Here is a 16,197-nt window from a genome sequence, read left to right on the forward strand (position 1 = left end):
AAAGTGGCCTTGAATAGATATAGGTAGGTGAATGAAAGAATGATAGGAAAATAATGTGGGTAAAATGAGAGGTAATCAACATTGGTGCACAAACAGAGAGCAGAAGAGTATTTTAACATAGTATATTGACTGGCTGATGTTCAAAGGGATCTGGTAACTGAAAGGACAAGTAAGGCCAAGTAACTGAAAGCCAAAAAAAAGGCAAAATGCTGGAGTAGCCCAACAGGTCCAGCAGCATGTCTGGAGAACATGGATAGTGATGTTTCAGGTCGGGATATTGATTGATTGATTGACTGAGTGCAAGTTCCATTTGGGAAGGCAAATTAGTTTGATGATTTGAGGAAATGGATGTTACAGAAATGCATTTGTAGTGTTTGACCCCAAGGGTGTTATTTTAAAACATTGTTGTCCAGGCCACCACTTTCTCTAGTACAGACTGGGTTCTAATTATTTTTCTTTTCACTGTCTCGGTTAATTTACGTATACTTTGTTCTGTGTGTTGTCTGAGTCTATGTGCCTGTGATGCTACTGCAAGCAAACTTTCCATCGTACCTGCACAGGCAAAAAACAATAAACTCAACTTAACTTGAGAGCATTAGAAAAATGTGATTCATACTGCTTTGCATTTATATATTAGACACAGAATAAACTGCGAGTAACCTGTGGCTCAACATAGCACTAAAAACAAATTTGAGCTATATTCATGAACAAAAAAATTAATGGGGGGGGGGGGGAATGCTTTACTGTAAGTACATGCAGATTCATATTTAAAACAGTGAAATAACCCAGTGACGGTCTTTCTGGGAAATCTGATTTCCTGAGATAGCATTTTACTAAAGGACACCAGGGTTTTTCCAGTTTACTATCACAGTAATTCAGCTTCAATCAATCGGTAGGAGATTGTGTAGTTCTGTGTAAAAAAAAAAATTACAAGTTCCAAGTTATTTCATCATTCGGTCGTCACTTCTGGAAATTTGAATCAAACCACGTTCAAGAAAGTGGCTTCGAGAAATATGTCAATGATCAAAGAGTTTATTTTTTATTTTTTATGGTGTATTAAAACAGCATATTAAAACAACAATGTAGAAACAAGAAACCTCAGGTGTTGGCTTACAAAAATGGACACAGAGGGCTGGAGTTACTCAGCAAGTCAGGAGGCATCTCTGAAGAACATGGGTAGGTAATGTTTCGGGTCGAGACCCTTCCTCATTTATAAATAGTTTGTACAAGTTAATTCTGAAGCTACCCTTATCTATCAGAAGCACATATATTCACCAAAAACAATAATGTGAATCGGACCAAAATATAGTACAAGAATCCTACCCACACATTAGAATGGGTATTTCAAATACAACCAGCATTCATGGCTTCCTTACTTCCATAGGAAGCACTCGAACGGATGTTCTCTGCGGATGTTACGAATTAAATCACATCTCTCCCGAAGTAATTAGTAATGTCAGCAATCTAAACAATATCACAAAGGAAACAGATATAATGTGTTGTTTAACTGCAATATTTTATTCGACATCAATTCCTGGACAACAGGAACAACAGAATACTCCGTTACGAAGTATACACCTTATTCATTGTAGCGAAAATTAAGGGGCTATTAAATAACAACGAACTTATTAACCCATTAAACCAGGTCCCAAACCCAACGACACGTCCTGTAAACAGTTCGCGGAATTCCTGATGTGGAGGGTCTAGAGTTCTTGGAATGCGGGTTCAGCTGCCATGTGGTATCCAGTCCACCAGTGATAAACAGTTTGGAGATCCAAACATCTGTGGAAACAGTCAGTCCAAAGAAAAAACACTGAGTCCAAAGGGAAAAAAATAATCAAGGGCAGCGTTGCAACGACCTTGCGGTGTCAGGCTCTTCCAAAACAAGCACCAGACGGCGTGATTTTCTCTTGTAAACATGTGTAACCACCGTTGAAATAAAACTGCAATCGTTAGACTGAAATAAACATCCAAAGGGTTACTCTTGGTTTTTGCATTGTTCGTTTAAAAAATAAACACTGTAGTCATTGGACTGGTGCAAAGATGGATCCCAATGGCTTCATTTAGAATACCATACAGTACGTTAAGACAGATCATTGTTTTTTTGTTGTTTTTTCGGGGGGGGGGGGGGGGTGAGGCTATTCGTTTCACAGCGATATCGGTGCAGTGGTGGTGAATGTTTCTCTCCATGATAAGCCACAAAACAGCCTGCAGTTAGTTTTCCACCGGTTACAGAACAAATAATAATAATAACGAGTGGCCCGTCTTTACTCACCGGCCGCCACTATCTTCTTCTCCACGTAGAAGGGCGAGTAGCCGTGATCGATGTGAAGGCGCCTCACCGCCTCTTTGATCAGGTTGCCCGAGGAGAGGAGCTGCTCCAGTTTCTGCTGGGCGCTCAGATGGTAAGCCGACGACCTCCTCGCCGTCTTGCCTCTGTTGGCCGGCGGTGCCGAAGCCTGGCCCGAGTTTTGCAAGCGGGCCGGCACTTGGTAGGGCTTGTTACGACCCGGTGCTTTCAACCGGTCCATGCAACATACGCCGCACTTGGCGGAGACATGAGGTGGCTGTTGCTGTTGTTGCTGCTGCTGCTGCTGGTGGTGGTTGCAATGCTGTTGTTGTTGTTGTTGTTGTGTTTGCTGGTTGCAATGCTGTTGGATGCAATATTGCTGGTTGCAATGTTGTTGGCTGCAATAGCTGCAGTGCTGCTGGTTGCAATACTGCTGCTGCGTTTTGCCGCCGGCTCCGTCGGACAACCGCTGAAACTGCAGCGTCTCCCCGATTTTCGCCACCAGAGCATCGATCTCCTTCGGGTCGACCGTGACGGCCTGTTCCAGCAGGAGGAAGCTCTCCCTCCGCGGCCGCGGCATCTTGTCCTCACGGCTTTTGTCTCGTCGTCGCTCTCCCTTCTCCCTCACTTCTGTCTCCGGCGAGCTGAGGAAACGCATTTATCGTCGAGTGCACATTGTTCTTTTTTGTTGTTGTTGTTGGTGTTGTTGTCAGGGTGTGCACTAGTTGGGAGTGGGGAGACGAAAGGAGAATTTTAGAGGGGGAAAAAAAGGGGAATCTACTTCTTCCTGATGAGAGGGGTGGGTGGGGGAAACAAAGAAAGATTCGTCTGGAGTGAGGTATGGACGGTGCTGAGGTGAATGTTGTTGTTGTGGTGGCGGCGGCGGCGGCAGCGGCAGCGAGCGGGCGAGGCGACACCGTGGACGACCCCGCGCGCTCTGCTCTGACTGTCTCATTCGCGCCCTCCCCCCTTCGGTTGTAAACAAAGGCCCACGTGATCGCGGGAGCGCCCATTCCACCGCCCGCCCGCCTGCAGAGAGGGAGGGGCCGGGGGGGGGGAATCGATCCACCCCCGACATTTTTACACTCAATCGGCCGGTGCGCTCGCCCGCCCGTGGAGGGAGAATGAATCAATGGTGCGTGACGTCACCGGCTTCTCCGGGGGCGCGCGGCCGGGAGGGATGTGCGCGTGGCCGCGCGCGGGGACTGTTGCTGCCGGGCGGGCGCGCGCGTGTGTTCATTCGAAGAGCGGCAGTTGGCGAGCATATGCGGGTGCGCTACCTTATATGGACACCGGCGCGTCCTTACAACTGCTCTTGCAATTCATATTTAATTTCCCCTCCCTCTCTCTAATATAATCATAATTGCACGTGTTTTTTTTTGCAAACAATGCAAAACGTCCCGTTTTCCCCCCTTTCGACATGTGCAAAGTTTAAATTTGACTGGGAGAAGTCCTGCTGCATGCAATTGTCCAGAGAGTGAAAGGAAAATAGTGTATATCTTGCCAAACAAGTAGATATAAATCTACAAGTAGATATACTTGTTTGGCTTGGTTGTAAAATAAGTTGTGAATGGGATTTTTTTTTTTACGGGAATAGTTTGTCCAAAATGTGAATTAACCGCAAGCAGATAGTCAGTTAAAGTTTATTATTCCTTTCTCCTTCCCGTAATTGGCCTACGTGACTCAAAGTTGACTTAAAACGAAAGTAGGGATTGTTTATTGCCATTAAACAAGATCAATCTAGATAAAAACAAGTCAGGAATCGTTAGTCATAATGATAAAGGATTGTTTTTCACCATTACGGTTTTTTTTTCAATAACCTTTGAAACCTCAAGATTTTATTTTTATTTTTTATTTCATTTCTGTTCAAGATCACCAATGCACAAACGTTGATGCTGTTCTAAGGCAAGAGTCCATCGGCTAATTTATGTACAGTAAGTTCTCAATAACTTCAGTTTTTTAATAATAAACAATTAAATTGAATTGTTTTAAAAACAATTTCAGGCATTTTGATTGAGAAGAGCTACTCGTCATATTAATTTTGCATATTCTTAATGCAAAAGTATATTCTTCATAAACTGCTGGAAGAACTCGGCAGATCAAGCAGCATCTGTGGAGGAGAAAGGATTGTCTTTGGATTGAGACCTTGCATCAGGGAAGACCACCAGAACAGGGGAAGGTGAGGCAGAGGCTGGCACGTGAAGTTGGGATCGGGGGCAGATAGGAGTAGGTTGAGGGTGTAGGAAGGAACTGCAGATGCTGGTTTAAACCGAAGATGGACGCAAAAAGCTGTAGTAACTCGGGGGGGAGAAATATTCTTGACCCGTAACGTCACCTATTCCTTCTCTCCAGAGATGCTGCCTGTCCTGTTAAGATACTCCAGCTTTTTGTGTCTATCTGAGGTGACAACAACCTACAGATGTGCCACTGTGCCAACCTCACTTGTTCATTCATATCATCCAGCTTCAATTGTTGTAGATGATAAGTCAGTCAGGATACTAAGAGAATTTCAGAGAGATAGGCACAAAATGCCGGGGGTAACTCAGAGGGGAAAGGCAACATCTCTGGAAAGAAGGAATGGGTGACGTTTCGGGCCGAGACCCTTCTTCAGACTGAGAGTCAGAGGAGAGGGAGACAATAGGTGCAGGAGTAGGCCATTTGGCCATACAAACCAGCACCGCCATTCAACTTGATCATGGCTGATCATCCCCAATCAGTACCCTGTTCCTGCCTTCTCCCCATATTCCCTGACTCCGCTATCTTTAAGAGCCCCATCTAGCTCTCTCTTGAGACATAGAGATATGGAAGGGTAAGGTGAGAAAACACAGATCAAATGGGACGACGATCAAGGAAAATGTAGAATGGTTCATTGTTGGCTATGGGGAAGGTAAGAATAAGGCACACAAACAGTTACATTTATTCAGGAAGACAGTGAAACTAGTTGGAGAACTAGGATGGGGGGGATGGAGAGAGAGGGAAAGCAAGGGTTACGTGAATTAGATAAATCAATATTCATCTGGTAGACACAAAATGCTGGAGTAACTCAGCAGGTGAGGCAGCATCTATGGAGAGAAGGAATGGGCGACATTTCGGGTCGAGACCTTTCTTCATACTGCTGGGTTGTAAGCTGCCCAACAAACCTCACAGAGATTGAGCCTGAATCTCCGATCATGTTAAAGATATTGTGCAGAAACTGGACAATTTATTTTGATCTGAAACTGTTAAAAATAGCTGACAGCTATAGTCTGGGACTAGAAGCCAGAGCAGTGTGAGAGAATGAGTAAGTACATAGTTTCACTTGGGACGTACCTTTTCATTAAAGCTTCGTGCTCTTCAGTCAATTACTATTGTTGCAATGACCATCAGACGCCACAGTTTTGTCATTTTAAAACAATCAAATATCTCAGTTGTCAAAAAAGACATATTTTGACACCCAAAGAGTTGCAGTAACTCAGCGGGTTAGGCAGCATGTGTGGAGGGAGAAACGAGGAACTACAACTGATGGTTTTAGACAATCGGTGGATCACCAGCTTCCTGACAGACGGGAAGCAGCATGTGAGGCTGGGAAAGCACATCTCGGACACGCAGACCCTCAGCATAGAAGCCCCGCAAGGCTACTTACTCTCCCCTCTCTACTCTCTCTACATCAATGACTGCACCTCCACTGACTCCTCTGTCAAGCTTCTCAAATTTGCAGACGACGCAATCCTGATTGGACTGATCCAGAATGGGGAGGAATCTGCCTACAGACAGGAAATTACACAGCTGGTGTCCTGGTGCCATCGCAGCAACCTGGAGCTCAATGCTCTTAAGACAGTGGAATTGATTGTAGACTTTAGGAGAGCTCCCCTTCCCCTCCCCCCACTCACCATCAACAACACCACAGTCACATCTGTGGAGTAATTTGAGTTCCTGGGAACCATCATTTCCAAGGACCTTAAATAGGGGTCCACCATCGACTCCACAGTCAAAAAGGCGCAACAGAGGCAGCTGAGGAAACACAAGACGCCACAGGCAATGATGGTCCAATTCTATACGGCCATCGTAGCGTCTATCCTCACCTTCTCCATCATGGTCTGGTTTGGCTCAGCCACCAAGCATGACATCCGGAGGCTGCAGCGAATCGTCCGATCAGCTGAGTAGGTTATTGGCTACAACCTTCCCTCCATTGACAAACTACACTGCAGAGGCCTGGAAGCGAGCGGGTAAGATCATCTCTGACCCCTCTCCGTAATCTTCTCAGGAAGTAGATGCGTTATAAACGGGACTGTGGGTCCCCATCCTACCCCTTCCGAAGTCCACAATCAGTTCCTTGGTTTTGCTGGTGTTGATAGCCAGGTTATTGTGCTGGCACCATATGGACAGTCGCTCGATCTCACTTCTATACTCTGACTCATCCCCATCAGTGATATGTCCCACAACAGTAGTGTTGTCAACGAACTTGATGATGGAGTTCGCACCATGTCCGGCTACGCAGTCATGAGTATAGAGTGAGTACAGCAGGGAGCTGAGCACACAGCCTTGAGGTGCTCCCGTGCTGATTGTTATCGAGGATGACACATTTCCACCAATACGGCCGGATTGTGGTCTGTGAATGAGGAAGTCGAGGATCCAATTGCAGAGGGATGCGCAGAGACCCAGTTCTGAGAGGTAACCAGTTTGGAGGGGATGATGGTATTAAATGCCAAGCTGTAGACAATGAATAACAGCCTGACATATGAGTTTTTGTTGTCCAAGTGGTCCAGAGTGGAGTGGAGAGCCAGTGAGATCACATCCACCATTGATCTGATGTGCGGTAAGTGAACTACAGCAGGTCCAGGTTTTTGTCGAGGTATGTTGATTTGCGCCATGATCAGCCTCTCAAAGCAGTTCATCACCACAGACATTACTGCCACTGGTCGATAGTCATTGAGGCACGTCACCTTCCTCTTCTTACCGGTATTATTGATGCCCTTTTAAAGCAGGTGGGAACCTCAGACCTCAAAAGTGAGAGGTTGAAAATGTCCATAAAAACTCCAGCCAGTTGGTCCGCACAGATTTTTAAAACACGCCCGGATATACCATCCGGTCCAGGCGCTTTCCGAGGGTTCACCTCTCTGAAGGATCTTCTGACGTCAGCCTCCGTGACTGTGACCGAAATACCATCATGGCGAATGGGGGCTCTGGAAGGCACATCAGTTTTCTGATTGAATGGCGGAGTAGACTCGATGGGACAAATGGCCTAATTCTACTCCTATAACTTGTGGGAAGTGTAAGGGATTTATGCACTGCATGGCAATGGTAAGGGCAGACAGATGTTTGAATAAAGATGAACCAGCACATTGACATGCGGGTCTGAAGAAGGGTTTTTGCCCGAAACGTTGCCTATTTCCTTCGCTCCATAGATGCTGCTGCACCTGCTGAGTTTCTCCAGCTTTTTTGTGTACCTTTGATTTTCCAGCATCTGCAGTTCCTTCTTGAACACATTGACATGCAAATTGATACTGCCTCCGACCGTTGGATAATGAGTCAGGTTCAGCTACAAGCTGTTTACGGAAAATACTGTCAAACTGAAATCTTATTTTGGTGAGATTTTTCGGGTGTTTGGGCGAACGGAATGAGTAATGCCACACCCACGGCAGCTCAAAACAAGGCACAGCCTCAGAATAAAAGGACGTTGAAGCACTCTATAACCTCATCCTTTATGAGGAGGAGTTTCTTTCTTTATATGTAGCAAGGTACTGCAGATGCCGGTTTTTAAACAAAGTGCTGGAGCAACTCAGCGGGTCAGCAGCATCTCTGGAGAAAAGGAATAGGTGTACGTTTTGGGGCAGAACCCTGTTCAGATTGAAAGATTGAGGTTGGGTGGGGGAGGGGAACTGGAGACGAGAAAAGGGCTGAAAAAATCATGGCTGGCAACAGGTGATTAAAAGTTAAGAATAAGGGGTAAGCCATTCAGAACGGAGATGAGGAAAAACTTTTTCACACAGCGAGTTGTGAATCTGTGGAATTCTCTGCCTCAGAAGGCAATGGAGACCAATTCTCTAGAGGCTTTCAAGAGAGAGATCTCAAAGATAGAGGAGTGAAGGGATATGGGGAGAAGGCAGGAACGGGGTACTGATTGGGGATGATCAGCCATGATCACAGTGAATGGCGGTGCTGGCTCGAAGCGCCGAATGGCCTACTCCTGCACCTATTGTGTATTGTCTATCTCAGCAGGGGTGGAGTCCATAATGGCCCATTGTTGGCTGGGGAAGATGTGCTTACGAGAGGGATAAAAGGATGCGAACAGTGGAACCTGTAGGATGGCGAGTGCGGAGTGGGGAGGGGGGGGGGTGTGAGGGAAGCGGTGGGAATGCAGCAGTAACTCGGAGGATGATGAATCTGTGGAATGCATTGCCGCAGCCGGCTGTGGAGGCCAAGTCAGTGTGCATTTTTAAAGCAGAGATTGATAGGTTCCTGATTAGTAACGGTGTCAAAAGTTACGGGGAGAATGGGATTGAGAGGAACAACTAGATCAGCCATGATCGAATGCGGAGCACACTTGATGGGCCAAATGATCTAATCCTGATTTCATACGTAATAGGAGCAGAATTAGTCCAGCAAGTCTACTCCACCATTCAGTCATGGCTGATCTATCTCTCCCTCCTAACCCCATTCTCCTGCCTTCTCCCCATAACCCCTGACACCCGTACTAATCCAGTAACTATCTACCTCTGCCTTAAAAATATCCATTGACTTGGCCTCAGACCATCAGCATAGGAGCACCGCTAGGCTGCATACTCTCCCCTCTCCTTTACTCTCTCTACACCAACGACAGCACCTCCACAGACACCTCTGTCAATCTTCTCAAGTTTGCAGACGACACAACCCTGATTGGACAGATCCAGGATGGGGAAGAATCTTCAGACAGTAAGTGACACAGCTGGCGTCCTGGTGCCATCGCAGCAACCTGGAGCTCAATGCTCTTAAGACGGTGCAATTAATTGTAGATTTTAGGAGAGCTCACCCTCCCCTCACCATCAACAACTCCACAGTCACATCTGTGGTGTCTTTTAAGTTCCTGGAACCATCATCTCTAGGGACATTAAATGGGAGGCCACCATCGACTCCACAGTCAAAAAGGCCCAACAGAGGATTTACTTCCTGCGGCAGCTGAGAAAACATAATCTGCCACAGGCAATGATGGTCCAGTTTTATACTGCCTTCATAGAGTCTGTCCTCACCTTCTCCATCATGGTCTGGTTTGGCTCAGCCACCAAGCACGACATCCGGAGGCTGCAGCGCATCATTTGATCAGCCGAGAAGGTTGTTGGCTGCAACCTTCCTCCCATCGATAAACTGTACACTGCAAGGGCCAGGAATTGAGTGGATAAGATCATCTTTGACCCCTCTTACCCTGACCACAAACTCTTTGAATCATTTCTCTCTGGAAGGCGACTCCGGACTGTCAAAGCTGCCACAGCCAGACATAAAAACAGCTTTTTTCCACGAGTAGTAGCTCTACCCTACAGCCAAACGTCTATAGTCTCCTTGTGCTTTGGTATTTGATTTCATTCTTCACATGTTTAAATTATAATGTTTTATTTTTAATTGTCTACTGTGTATCGTGTTGTTACTTGCGAGCAAAGCACCAAGGCAAATTCCTTGTATGTCTACATACTTGGCTAATAAAATGTATTAAATTCAATTCAATTCTCCACAACCTTCTGTGGCAAAGATTCTGAGACCTCTAATCCTAGACTCTCCCACCAGTGGAAACGTCCTCTCCACATCCACTCTATCCAAGCCTTTCACTATTCAGTACATTTCAATGAGAACCCCCCCTCACTCTTCTAATTCTTATGATCCTATAATTTCCATCTTATAAACTCTGCATTGGAGTATAGTGAATAAAGGATGATTTTGTTGGAAGGATCAGCTGATGCAACCCAACAAAGATGGGAGAAACACTTTCAGTACTTATTCTTCAAAGATGGACGTATGAAAGATGATGCAAGGAAATAGTTTTATATCTTTCATTTTGAGTCTTTGCATCATTTCCTGCCCTGGAGAAAACCCTAATAAGCGAGAATCAGGATGAGCAATAAGTGTAAAACACAAAGTGCTGGAGTTACTCAGCGTGTCAGGCAGGCAGGCAGTCATCATCTGTAGTTGTTTGACTAAAGCATGAGTATTAATGGTATAAGAGAACAATGATGTGAGATTCAAAGTGGAACAACTGTTGGAGCCGTAGCTTCATGTCATCAGTGACTCAGATTCAATCCTTATTTTTGGTGATGTCGGTGTGGATCTTACACATTCTCCATGTTGCCAAGTGGATCTCATGTGCTGCTGGAAGACCATCAGTTTGGTGAAAGACGCCTTTTGGTCTGCACGAACCTTGGTCTCCCAGCACAGCGAGATGTCCATCAGTGAATGTTGCCGACTGGTCTGCTCCAGACTGATGGAGTACATACTGAGGGACGCACTGAAGCTGGGCGCAGGCAATGCCACGGCTCTGTGGGGGAGAACCACAGCCTAGGATCCTTCCACTGCTGGATATTGAGTGGTTGTGTCCGATATGGACACTTAAACAAGGGAACGGATATCAACCCAGTAGGCTAGATAAGTGGCAAGGGTATTTTGTGTTAAGGCAGGTACTTATTGAAACATATAAGATTGTTAAGGGTTTGGACACGCTAGAGGCAGGAAACATGTTCCCGATGTTGGAGGAATCCAGAACCAGGGGCCACAGTTTAAGAATAAGGGGTCAGCCATTTAGAACGGAGATGAGGAAACACTTTTTCTCACAGAGAGTTGTGAGTCTGTGGAATTCTCTGCCTCAGAGGCCAGTTCTCTGGATACTTTCAAGAGAGAGCTAGATAGGGTTCTTAAAGATAGTGGAGTCAGGGGATATGGGGAGAAGGCAGGAACGGGGTACTGATTGGGGATGATCAGCCATGATCACATTGAATGGCGGTGCTGGCTCGAAGGGCTGAATGGCCTACTCCTGCACGTATTGCCTATTGTACTAAGACTACTGACTATGACACTGGCAATATTAAATATATAAGAATAGTCATAAAGTCATACAGCATGGAAACATGCCCTTCGGTCCAACTTGCCCACACCGATCAATATGTCCTATTTACAGTAACCCCACCTGCTTGTGTTTGGCCCATATCCATTCAAATCTGTCCTATCCATGCACCTGTCCAATGCTTTTTTAATGTGATGATAGTACCTGCAAGTACTATTTTTGTGATACGATAGATCTTTATTTATCCCAGGAGGGAAATTGATCTGCCAACAGTCATAAAACACAATGTACATGAAACGTGAACTTTAAGTGACGAGTGAAAAGGATTGGGGATGGGCAAAGATTTTGGGGGGGAGTCGGTCTCAGTCTAGCCCACGACAGAAGGGGGAGTAGTTGTACAGTTTGATAGCCACAGGAAAGAAGGATCTCCTGTGGCGTTTTGTCCTGCATCTTGATGGAACCACCCTGTTGCTGAAGGTGCTCCTCAGGTCACAATGATAGTAATTGTATCTTGTTTTTATTTTTCTTTTTTTATATTTAATTACAAATAAAGTTTGTTTTTGAAATAAATAAAAGGTCTTTCTCACGTTCCAAAACAAAAACCAAGTCAAAGAATGTTTTGTCGTCATATATGTCCCAGAACAGAAAAATTGAATTCTTATTTGCAGCAGCACATTAGATATATAAACTCAGTGGACCACACAATAAACGACAACAATAAATAATCAATATATAAAATCAAATAAACAACATAGTGCAACGAGAAAAACAAAGTTCCAAAATCCCTAGTGCATTCCAGGCAGTTTGTAGTTTGTTTAGTCGGAAGTCCCCAGTGTTCAATAGTTCAATAGTGATTTGTCACAAAAGCAACAGAAGAGTGAAATTAATTTTGCATACAGTACACATGCTGGCATTTTTCACAAGTTCACAAATTTATAGGAGTAGAATTAGGCCATTCGACCCATCGAGTCTACCCTGACATCTAATCATGTCTGATCTCTGCCTCCTAATCCCATTTTCCTGCCTTCTTCCCATAACCCTTGACACCCGTTCTAATCAAGAATTTCTCTATCTCTGCATGAAAAATATTCACTAACTTGGCCTCCTCACCTCCTTTCTAAAAGAGCGCCCTTTAATTCTGCGGCTATGACTTCTGGGCCTAGACTCTACCATCATCCTTTCCACATCCACTCTATGCCTTTCATTATTCTGTAAATTTCAATGAGGTCCCCCCCTCAACTTTCTAAACTATAGCGAATACAGGCCCAGTGCTGTCAAACACTCATCATATGCAAACCCACTCATTCTTGGGATCATTTATGTAAACCTCTGGACCCTCTCCAGAGCCAGCACATCCTTCCTCAGATATGAGGCCCATTTTTGGCGCCATTATTTTAAGTCCAAAGTCGAATTGGACCACGCGCTTCATGTACTGGAGCAGCTTCCGCGAACCAACGTCCCTCTCCTCTCCTCCCGCGGCCATCTTTGTGTCTTAGCGGCGCCTCCTGCAGCCGATCTTGAAGGCTCGCAGAACAGACACAGACCCCGCTCGCAGAACAGAACACAGCCCCCGCTCGCAAAACACAGATCCCGCTCGTACTTTGCTCACTGCGCTCCTTCAGCTTTATTCTCACGGCCGGTGATTGATAGCGGGTGCCGGAAGGGGCGTCACTGTCCTGGCGAATAACAGTCCAATAACTTTTCTAATATTTCACCGATCGGAACAAAACCTATTTCACTTGCAGCAGACGAGAATGGTGAGTAAGGTGGCGAAAAATCGTAGCGCTATGGGGGATCGTTTTTGCGCAAATTTAATTACATCGCAGACCGGAAGTGGTCAAGATGAGAGTTTTAGTAAAAGTATAGATAGATGGAACAAATAATATAATTTTAAAAAATCATTGGTAATAGGTAGTAAAACTGAATGACGTTTCAGCAGTGGCTTGGATCTAAACCAAAAGTTATTCACAATCTGGGTATTTCCAGAGACACCAACATTGAAGATATAGAGCTCTATATCTTGATTAATAAGGATGTCAAGGGTTGTGGGGAGAAGGCAGGAGAATGGGGTCAAGAGGGAAAGATAGAAAAAAGGTTCAAAGGTTTATTTATTGTCACATACACCAATTGGTGTAGTGAAATTCGAATTCGAGTCAACATTAAAGAAGAATTTAACATAAAAACATCCCCCCACAATGGTTTCCACTGTGGGGGAAGGCATAAAGTCCAGTCCTCGTCCTCTCGTTCACCCATGGTCGGGGCCTATTGAGGCCTCCGCAGTCACCGCTATGGCGGCTTGATGTTTCAGGCCCTCCCGCCAGATGATGGAGCTCCGGCGTAGGGAGAACTCTCTTCAGCGGCTTGGAATACCTGGTACGGCCGCTTCCTTACCGGAGACCGTGGCTCCCGAAGCCAACAGGCCGCGCTGGTCGGAGCTCCAACACTGGCGATCTTGCCGAGAGATCCCAGGCTCCGCGGTGTTAAAGTCAGCGGCGCCGCCCGCGGCTGGACGCTCCACAGACCCGCAGCTCCGCGATGTTCCATCGGCGGACTCCGCATTCCGGAGCTCCAGCACGGCGACCCGGGCAAGGCATCGCCCGCTCTGCGATTGTGCTCCAGCGCTGTGTCGCCATCGAAGCCAAGGTTCCCGACAGGAAAACGCCGCTCCAGTCCTGATGGTAGGCCGCTAGGACGGGGTGAAGATGCGGCCCGGAGAAAAGCCGCCTCTCCGACCAGGTAGGGACTGAGAAATGCAGTTTCCCACCCCCACCCCCCCAACTCCCCTCATAAAAAGAATAGACCTCCAAACAAAACACTTTTTAACATCTTAAAAATAAAAGGAGTGAAAGGACAGACCGCTGCAGGCAGGGCAGCTATACCCAACTAGACGGCGCCCCTTCATCAGCCATGATTGAATGGCGGAGTAGACTTGATGGGCAAAATGGCCTAATTATGCTCCTATCGCTTAGGAACCTATCATGGCTCCCAAACGGGATGACTCTCTGCGTGCTGGTCCCAGAAGTGTATCTGCAACCATTCATTACAATCACTCCACTCTTTTAAATCTCTACTCCTGTCACTGTGGATGGCTCGATTGTAATCATGTATAGTATTTCCACTGACTGGATAGCACGCAGCAAATGATCTTCACTGTACCTCTGTGCACGTGACATTAAATTAAACTAAATTTAAAAAAATACAATAATATTGTGTTTGATATCATGACCACATTGGATTTGAGAAAAGACTCTACATGAATTGGGCAGCACAGTTGCACAGCGGTGGAGTTGCTGCCTTACAGCGCCAGAGAATCGGGTTCGATCCTGACCACGGATGCTGTCAGTGTGGAATTTGTCCATTCTCCCTGTGACCGCGTGGGTTTTCCCCAGGTGCTCTGGTTTCCTCCCACACTCCAAAGACGTACAGGTTTTTTTGGTTAATTGGCTTTGGTAAAAATTGTAAATTGTCCCTGGTGTGTAGGATAGTGCTAGTGCTAGTGTACGGGGATTGTTGGTCGGTGCAGACTCGATGATCCGAAGGGCCTGTTTCCGCGCTGTATCTCTAAACTAAACTAAACTAAAAATGATGCTAAACTGTTCAATGATGAGGAAAAGCATCAGTAGAATCAAAAAGGGCATATATCTTTGGTAAATCAAGTTAGCGTGGCACGGGGAAGATCGACGGGGAGGGGACAAATCTGCTGCTACTTCACCGTCGCCGTCGCGGGGCTGGCCGAGTCCGTAGCGGTTGGAGCGGTGGAGGAGCGATGGAGGAGCGTATGCCGATGCGCTGCTGCTGCGGTGGTAGACTTGCTGCCTTACGGCGCCAGAGACCTGGGTTCCATCCTGACGACAGATGCTATCTGTACAGAGTTTGTACCTTCTCCCCATGACCTGTGTGAGTTTTCTCCGGGATTTACAGTTTTCATCCACACTATAAAGACGTGCAGGTTTGCAAGTTGATTGGCGGGGTATGAATATAAATGTTCCCTATTGTGTGTGGATTAGTGTTAATGTGCAGGATCACTGGTCGGCGCAGACTCGGTGGGCTGAAGAGCCTGTTTCCGTGCTGTATCTCTAAATTAAACTAAAAAGGATGCTAAACTGTGCCGTGATGAGAAAAAGCATCAGTAGAATGAAAAGGGGCAGAAATCTGTGTTAAGTCGAGCTATGAAGAGTATGGACGGAAAGTCTAGGGAGATCAGGAAACACGGTGAATTTTAGGCAGTGAAAGAGAAGAAGAGATGGAATTTGAAATTTTCATTTTGAAATGCTAAAAATGCTTCCAGGTGAATTTTAGAGCTAACAATCAAATGTTAGTTCACATAACATTTATATTACATAACCATAACATAGCAGAAGTTCGATAAGCAATCACAGGCATCTTAGCTGTATGATATCATACCATAAATAGCTCAAACTTCTATAGGATCTTTAATGCATTAGTTCATAAATTCTAGGAGCAGAATTAGGCCATTTTGCCCATCAAGTCCATTCAATCATGGCAGATCTATCTCTGCCTCCTAACCCCATTCTCCTACCTTCTCCCCATAACCTCTGACACCCTTAGTAATCAAGAATCTGTCAATCTCCACCTTAAAAATATCCATTGCCTTGGCCTCCACAGCTGCCTGTAGCAATGAATTCCACAGATTCCCCACCCTTTGACGAAATGAATTCCTTCTCATCTCCTTTCTAAAGGTATGTCCTTTCATTCAGAGGCTGTGGCCTCTAGTCCTGGACACTCCCATTTAGGGAAACATCCACTCCACATCCACTCTATCCAGGGTTAAAAAAAAAAGCTACTTAAGGAGGCTGATAAATTGTTGACAGCTATGACTCATTTTGTGCAAATGTATCAAAAATGTGCTTCAGAAATATGGTTGGATATGGTCCACTAGTTCTGT

The 16,197-nt window shown here is 45.7% G+C and overlaps 1 protein-coding gene across 1 annotated transcript; it reads right to left on the minus strand.

Annotated features, from left to right (window-relative positions):
* Window positions 1-1,497: 1,497 nt before the first annotated feature.
* gbp (glycogen synthase kinase binding protein) lies at window positions 1,498-3,214 on the minus strand. Its single transcript, XM_055633684.1, has one exon. It carries the CDS (start codon window positions 2,946-2,948, stop codon window positions 2,268-2,270), a length of 681 nt encoding a protein of 226 aa, XP_055489659.1. The 5' UTR covers window positions 2,949-3,214; the 3' UTR covers window positions 1,498-2,267.
* Between the last annotated feature and the right edge of the window lie 12,983 nt (window positions 3,215-16,197).

This window comes from Leucoraja erinacea, chromosome 4 (genome assembly GCF_028641065.1).
Source record: "Leucoraja erinacea ecotype New England chromosome 4, Leri_hhj_1, whole genome shotgun sequence".
In the NCBI taxonomy this organism is placed as follows: domain Eukaryota; kingdom Metazoa; phylum Chordata; class Chondrichthyes; order Rajiformes; family Rajidae; genus Leucoraja; species Leucoraja erinaceus.